At 40.2% G+C, this 7,891-nt stretch overlaps 1 protein-coding gene across 2 annotated transcripts in view; it reads left to right on the forward strand.

Annotated features, from left to right (window-relative positions):
• The window catches only part of ACYP2 (acylphosphatase 2), a 34,840-nt gene extending 32,457 nt beyond the window's left edge, over window positions 1–2,383 (forward strand). For both annotated transcript variants that reach the window (XM_088053010.1, XM_005525473.3), the window contains one exon: window positions 1,608–2,383. In XM_088053010.1, coding sequence (XP_087909136.1) covers window positions 1,608–1,722 — 115 coding nt within the window. In that variant the 3' untranslated portion in view covers window positions 1,723–2,383. The remainder of the gene's footprint in view (window positions 1–1,607) is intronic.
• Window positions 2,384–7,891: the final 5,508 nt, after the last annotated feature.

Here is a 7,891-nt window from a genome sequence, read left to right on the forward strand (position 1 = left end):
GGATTAATTCAGTATTCCAAATACTTGTCCGTTCTTCTCTCTCAAGGACATCCAACTACTGGAGACTTTCCTGGTAAATAAAAAAGAACCATTCTCAGATCTTTTTTTTCTGAAAATGAAACAAAAGGGACTGGTCTGTCCTAAGGCTTGTTTCCTTCTGTTGAAACATCCCCTCTGCCTTGAGGCTTCCAGTAGAATTTGGAAGTTGTATTCTCCTGTTTTACTCCTCTCATTCCTGCGTTGTATTCCTTGCTGGAAAGGCTTTATCTGAGACAGAAAGGAAGGTTGTTCCCAACATTCAGCAAAGAACAAGGGGTGTGAAGAAGTGGAAACATCTGACAGGTAGTTTAATTTCTCTATGCTAAAATGGAGCAAGTCACACTTGGAACATGAGATACCTGGGTCTGGTTGCTGTTTTGTAGGAAGTGTTTCTATACAGAGAATATATATATTTTATGTATTATATTCTATACAGCTCTGTTTTATTGTTCAAGTCCCACTGTCTGGCAGTGATGAGACCAATCTGCGAAGGACTAACGTGATTCATGGGGAAATTGTCTTTGGTAACCAGGGAAGCCCCTTGAGATGTTTTGCAGTGTTTTCTGCTGTCAAGAACTGCTTTTTCAAAAAAAGTTGCATGTAGGGTCTCTAGTGAGGTGTGTTTCTGTATCTCAGATGTGATATACTGATTTACTGGCTCAAGGTAATTTCTGTGCATGATTCTCATGATAAAGACATCAAAATTAGATCTTACTGCTAGAATATTGCAGTTTACAATGCTCAGTGTGATTCTGCAAAGGATTAATTAGCATAAGTCTGTAAGACAGCTCCTATTGTTTTCAAAACAGAATTTAGGTGAGTATTTATTTCTTTTTAATAGTAATCAGCTAAGTATCTATACTAACTTCTAAAAATTACTTGTGTAGAAATATATTTCTCCTTCAAAATGGTACAATAAGATGCTTTCTCTTTTCTGCTTCTGGGAGTTTAGTACAACCAAAAATATTGGCCAAGTATTTTTTGTAAATAAAGCTCTGTGTAAGCACTCACCTGCTGCATTTCCACTGTTTGGGTATCCAGTTAAAACATTCAGTATTTATTGCAAATCATTATTGCTCTGATGTAATTTGTTTCTTTTTTGTTGGTTTTGAACTCATCCCTTTCCCGTTCCCATTCTTCTAGTTGCCAGCAAGGAGTAAAAACAGGCTGTTGGGATTGTTTTCCTGTCACTTTTCAGTTATCAGTGGTTTGTAGGTCCTTGCTAAAAACAAGTATTGAATCTGCAAAGGTAATTATACCTATTGGAATGCTATTAATAGTGTTTAGAAGGGATCATTGCAGTAAATCTGCTTTAGCCCTTTTGTCAGCTGTGGTTTTTATGTAATTTTGTGTAAATCCCCTGGAAACACTGATGCCTTTAAAGAGTTCGGTTTGCTTTTAAAAGGGAAAGGGAGGGAAAGCAGAAAAGAACAGATTTGGGGTAATTTCCTTTTTGAAAGATGCTTTTTATGGCTCTTAAAAAAGTAAAAGTGAATGAAGGCATGACAGAGAATAACCCCCATGTGTGCAGTTCCTTATCTGCCAACCCTCTCTTATTTTTCCTGCAGGAAATCCTGGCTGAGCAAAGTTGGAAGCCCGAGTTCCCGCATCGATAAAACAAATTTTTCCAATGAAAAGGAGATTTCCAAGCTCGACTTCTCGGATTTCAACACTAGATACTAACAGGAGGCAACGTCACTAAGCACAAAATTCTGACATTTCTGCTGCATGATATTTTCTGTGCCTCCATCAAACGTCACAAGAGCATTGGGATGCTTTTCTGTACTAGGGATAAACATAAATGCTCCCTGTTCCCACCAAGTAAGAATTCCATGTTGCTGTGTTAGACATCTTACACCATGAATGTCAACATTTAGTGTCTAAAATGCCAATATCTAATTTATTGCAGCTTTGAAAGACAGATAAAAGCTTAGAAGTGCTGGTGGTTATTTGTGCACAATGATACTTGTTACATACAACCAGATGGTACCTAATCTTTACACTGTGAGTCATATTTCAGATGAAAAATAATAATAAAATTATGTTCTACTGTTTGTAATCTCACCAAAAATACATAACTACAGAACTGGAACACTTAAGAGTTCTGTGTAACAAGTCTGTTATAAACCAGGCCCTTTGTGATAATTAATAAAGTTATAGTGATAATTTAAAATAATCTTAGTTTGAAAAAATGTATTTATATAATGAGCTCTGGATTAAAATTCTCCATAGTAATTCAGATAAATCTTGTTCCAAGGTGGTGAAATATGTGACCTCATGCCCTGTTTTTTCCTGTCTGCCTGTATCTTACATCCATACTGCCTATAAAGGATGTTTTAATCTCTTTGCTTTTTAGTGTTCTTACTGAAAGTGAAGATTTAAGTGATTTTCCTTATGGGTGTGTATTTGCTCCTGAGTTAAGACTGTGATGGAACTTGCACCCACATCCATCATCTGAAGTTCATGGAAATCCTGAGCCATGAGCTTGCAGTAAATCCTGGATGAGTCTGGTCCTTTGTGGATGCAGTTCCCATATCCAGTGCTGTCTCCACAGCCACCCTGGAGTCAGGGCTGGATCACAACTAGATCCTCCTTCCTGTGGGGCTTGTGGGTCAGGATTAGAACATTCCAGGAGACTTCAGGAGGATGCTAAAGCTGGTGTTCCTACTGGCTGCCCTGTCCCCCTTCCTGGGGTAGGTGGTGTCAGTTTGGGCAGCTGCACCAAATCTACAGCTCATGGTTTGCATTTCAGGGAGGAAGGACATTTCCTAACTTAAGCACTGCACTCCTCCATCAGTGCAAGGTGTGCCTAGAAAGGTATTTCTGCTCACCACTAGACTGATTTTTTTTTTTACCTTTGTATTAAGCAGTAAAATCTCCTTTGTAGAATTTGCAGGAGCTGCTTCTGAGTTGTTCTGTGATTATACACAAGCCCTCATTGTTGTAGTCAATAGCTCTTGTTCAGCTGATGGCAAATGGCAAAGTTCAAGTGTAGCAGGAGTTCAAGAACTGCTCCATCCTCATGGAAAACTGGATCCTGCCTAACAAAGTAGTTTACATTTTCCTTGGAGCTACCTGGCAGAAAATACCCCCTTAGTCAAAGACTTTCCAGCCAAGTGCTTTGCTCATAGTTTCAGGAACAAGGAGAGAGGAAGGCTAAAAACAAAGGGGTCATTGGATACGGGGGAAGAGTAGCCAAAAATTGTTTTCATGTGTTCCAGGAGTGGAACTGGGTGCTCACAAGGAGCTGGGGCTTTTACCCCAATTCCCCTAGAATGGCACAGCTTGAGGAGAGGGAAGCAGCTATTTAAAGCACTCACTTTTTTGGGGAGGAAATGTGAAGAGAGCATTTTTCTGTGCTGCAAGTCATGTGTTGCTATGTTCCTGAAAATAATGGAGCCTTGGCTGGCACTGTGGGCATTAATCTTACCATTTTATTTAATCCTCAGATTCTGGTAAAGTATCCTGAGTCCAAAGCCATCCCATTTGTGGAAGTACAGTGTGTGCAGAACAGCAGAGCAGTGTCTCTAGATTTAACGAGAACATCACTGGTTTTGAGGAGCCAAAGAATCCCAATGGTAAGACAAAAAAAAAAAAAAGCAAGAACAGTTGGATGACTAGACATCAAAACCGAGTTGAGATGCATTTCCTTTTCTACTCCATACCTAGTATCACTCAGTTATGACCATAGATACCCCTGAATTTTATTTGTTCAAAATGCAGTGCAGCAAGAATGTATCATGTGTAGGCCAGCTTCGTTCTTGCTATTTAAATAGCAGTAGTTTCTGTCTATAGTTTCTATTCTGTTTTCCTAATAGCTTCTATCTAAAAAGAGTTGAGATTTGGAAATAAATAGTAGGAACAGACTTCCACAAGTTATTTGTGGATTTTGGACAATGCTGACTTTCTTGAGGGGAAAATGTTGTGCCTGACTTGTGTTCTACTAGAATTCAAGAAAATTCACCTCATTAAGCCTAAAGGCCAGACCTGTTAATTAAAACCAGAGTTTAACTTCTAAATGGCAAACATTTCAGAAATATATGGCTTTGCTTGTATTTGACTAAAGAATAAAAAAATAAAACTTTGCCAAAGCCATGAGCCAAGGAGAGCTTTGTGCCTCATCAGGAATGATGTAACCTTGCAGCACAGGGATGTTCTGCTGGACCTGCTCCTTCTTGGTTTCTGTGTGGAGAAAAGCGTGGTGCCATCTCCTGCCATACTTTCTCTTAGGTGACACCAATCTGTCACTTCATATTTTCTTGATGTCCTCTGGAGCTGGCTTGCTTTCTTCTTAGAAAACTGGGCATGTTTGCTGCTGGAATCCTCTTACTAGACAGAGTGAACTGGATTAGTCACTCGAGCTTCCTGATTAATGCATGGCTCCGTGCTGCTGCAAGCACTCTGATGTGAAGGGAATGCTGCAGTGAGGGATGAGGCCAAACACTGCTCTGTGCTATCATTTGTTTTTTAGAGCCTGTTTACACAAGAGCAATCCTGTAAATTGGGATTTCTGTAGTATCGTTCTTTCTTCAAGGCTCCTCACAGTCTGTTGTGTAGTGGGTAGAAGTATTAGGATTAAAGAGAGGTTATTTTTGCCTCAAAAAGCACAGCAGGGACTTAAAATAACTAAACTTGCCCCAATTCATTTGATATTAATACTGGCAAAATTGAATAAAAAATCCTGACGTGGAAGATCAAAGGAGGAACAACCTCACTTTGGGTTAAAAGGGCTGCAGCAGTGGGTTGGAAGGTTTTACCAATCAAAATTCCAGAATGGTTTGAATAATTAGGAGGAGACTAGTTGTCTTCCACAGTTAGATGATGTTACTATAAAACTTAATATACATAAGTGCACAAATATAAATATTTAAAAGTAGTGTCTGATGAATAACACTGTAAATCAGTTGCAAGATAAAGTTGTCTTTACCCCAGAAGTGAAGAATTGCACTCTGAACAGCATTAATGGGGGAGTAGAAGCTTTTGGCTCAAAATCCAGCAAGCATCTCTGTCTCTGGTGAAAGGCACTGTGTGCTCTCCCATAGCTGCAGTAATTCCTTGGTGTTAGGAATTTAGGTGTTGGGAACACCTGTGATTCCTGCAGTTTGGAGATGGGAAAGTCTTACAACATTTGTGTTGTTTCTAAAAGTGGGCAGTAAGCTCAAAGCTATGTTTTTGTTTCATAGACAGTTGATCAGCACCAAGAAGCAAATTTTGTCCGTCATAACCATGGTGTGTGTTCCAGAAAAAAGGGGACAATGCCCTTGTGGGTTTTTGGGAGCAGTTATCTTCTAGGTCTGACAGGATGAATTAGAGGAATACCCAGCATCCCAGGGTTTCTCCACTAGCTGGAAGGTGACCTGGCATTCCCTTGGATTTGGCAGGGAGGTAACAAAGCAAACAATGGAGAGACACAAGTCCTGTGCTGCAGGCACTGACTTATGTTCTGCTGGAATGCTGCCATGGACTTTAGTGGGAACAGTAATTGGTCATGCAACCAAGGAAATGCGTTATTAATGGGACAGTGTTTGAGCAGGGGGAGATAAGATGAAGATTAAGCCACTTTCTTAGTGCTGGTTTTGTTTTTTCCTAATTACAGAGGAATCACTGTGGCTTCAGGAACATTAGAAAAGCCAGAACTTTCTTGCATGGAGTTCAGCACTTTGAAACCATGCCAGATACTCACTATCCCAAGCAACTCAGTAATTCCCAATTTGTAGTTACAGAGTTGTTCTGCAAAGGGTGGGAGAAGAGTGGATATGTGTAACTCTTCAAAGCCTTATGAAATAATAAAATTTCAACTAAAATTCCAGTGCAGGCACAGAGATGGCAAATAGAACAGGAAGGGAGCAGGGACAGGAGTTTGAAGAAGATCGATGTGGAGAAATTTACCTGCAGTTGTTTATTGGGAGCTGCACCACTGGAAATGAGTTCCATGTGAGCAGCATAGAAAAAAAGGGGCGGCTGGGGAAAAGGGGCTTGGCAGAAGAGGGTCTGAAAAAGTGTTCAGAAACAAAAGCTCGGGAGATGTTTGGAGCATGAGAAGAGAGGCCAATGTTTTATCAACTGATAAGGGAATGCTCAGTTCAGATGGCAGCACCTGGATGCTCTGGGCAGGTCACAGCAGGGATTTGAGACTCACTGTAAGTCTTGTTCAGCTGGTGATGTTTTGTATTTTCCCCTGTTTAAAACCAACCAGCCTAAAACTCTCCTTAAACATCCACTCCTGAACTCTACAACTGTTGTACTGCTGTGAGTAGTTCAGCTCGCTTAGGAGAGAAATCTCAGTGCCACGGAATAAAACAACCCTGAATGGTGTCAGGGGCTCTCGCAGTAATATCTCTTCCCAGAAACAACTGCCTGCTGTCAGGAAACAGCAGACAAAAAATTTGCAGACCAAGTTAAAACTCATTAATGACCCACAATATAACTCGTGGAGAAAAAAAAGAAAACAACAAACCTGTGCAGTTACCTAAGTTTGCTGACACTTTGGAAACAAAATGATGACTAAATAGTAATGTGTGCTCCAAAGAATGAGTGATATACCAAGATGAATAGGATTTTAGGCACTATTTATCACAGTTAAGCCATAGCCTGAATACCATAATGCTGATTCCTTAAATTCATTATGCAGCCAGTATAATCTAGCAGGCAGCAATGTGCCTGTGAGAAGGAAGAAACTATTCCCATTGTTTTAAACTGAACTGTGGGCACAGACTGATTGACAAGATTGTGCTTTGTCTTATTTCTAAGATACCACACCAATGTTTGTAACGAGGCTTGTGTGAAGTGTTAAACCCACTGAATTCTTACATTTCGCTGTTTAAAGTAGTAATCGTGGTGTATTTATCTGATGGATACAGTCATGTAAGAAGTGTTGGTGATGCTTCCATCATCTCTGTTGAAAGCTGGCAGTGTGTGGGTGCTTCTAGCTTCTATTTATGTGACTGGGATTTGTCCTGTGCAATAAATAATAATTAATTTTTCTGGTGTTAATACCCCTGAGGTTCCCAAGAGCAGCGTAACAGCTCTGCACACAATTATTTGTAGAAATTATCACGTGTGAAATAACAGCTTTGTTCTGACCCAGCCATAAAATTTACTCTTTGGGTGGTAGGAAATGTGGCACTCCTGAGCTGCCCTTCAGTGGGAATTCTGTAATATTTTGGGAAGAAAGGAAGAGGAAGGGACAGAAATAGCCACAACTTCTGAAATTTTTGGCTTCGTCAAGGTATGTTTAAAACTCCCCCAACGTTCTGAATGAAATAAGTGAATTGTTCTGGAGGTACTGAGATAACAGTTGCTGGTTGCTTTTTTTGAATTTTCAGATAGTGTTCAGGAAGCGTAAGGAATGAAAACACACAGGAAAGCTGAGAGATTTATTTTGTTTAATGTCCTTTTTTTTTTTAAAGCCACAGCCAGGACTTATTTGCATTTTTTAAAACCTGTCTGTGGGGGAATGGAGCCACTAAAAGCTGGAGTGGTGGCTGTGATGAGGCTGTGATAATTAACATGGTTTGATGTGCTCGATGCCTTGAAGCAAATCACTACAGAATTCCTGGTGCTGGGTCCTGGGGGAAAGGCTGGGATACATTAAATTGCTTTATAGGAAAGCCCCTTGGGTTTTTCAAGTGGTGTAAAGAAGACAGTTTGCAGCCATCCAGCTAAAAATGCCACAGAATTATCAATTCTGAAGAACCTTAGCAACAACGTGGTAGCTTTGCTGCCCTCACTACAAAGCAAAAGAGAAAAAATGGATTCGCCTCTGTGCTGCTGCAAGCCAGGAGGAATTAACTTCTGGAGAGGAGTAGGAGGCAGGTTTCACCTTAGATGCTTGTATTCCCTGAAATAAAAG

Source organism: Pseudopodoces humilis, chromosome 3 (assembly GCF_049639895.1).
Source record: "Pseudopodoces humilis isolate 2021_Gansu_Grassland_sample_001 chromosome 3, ASM4963989v1, whole genome shotgun sequence".
Taxonomy (NCBI): Eukaryota; Metazoa; Chordata; class Aves; order Passeriformes; family Paridae; genus Pseudopodoces; species Pseudopodoces humilis.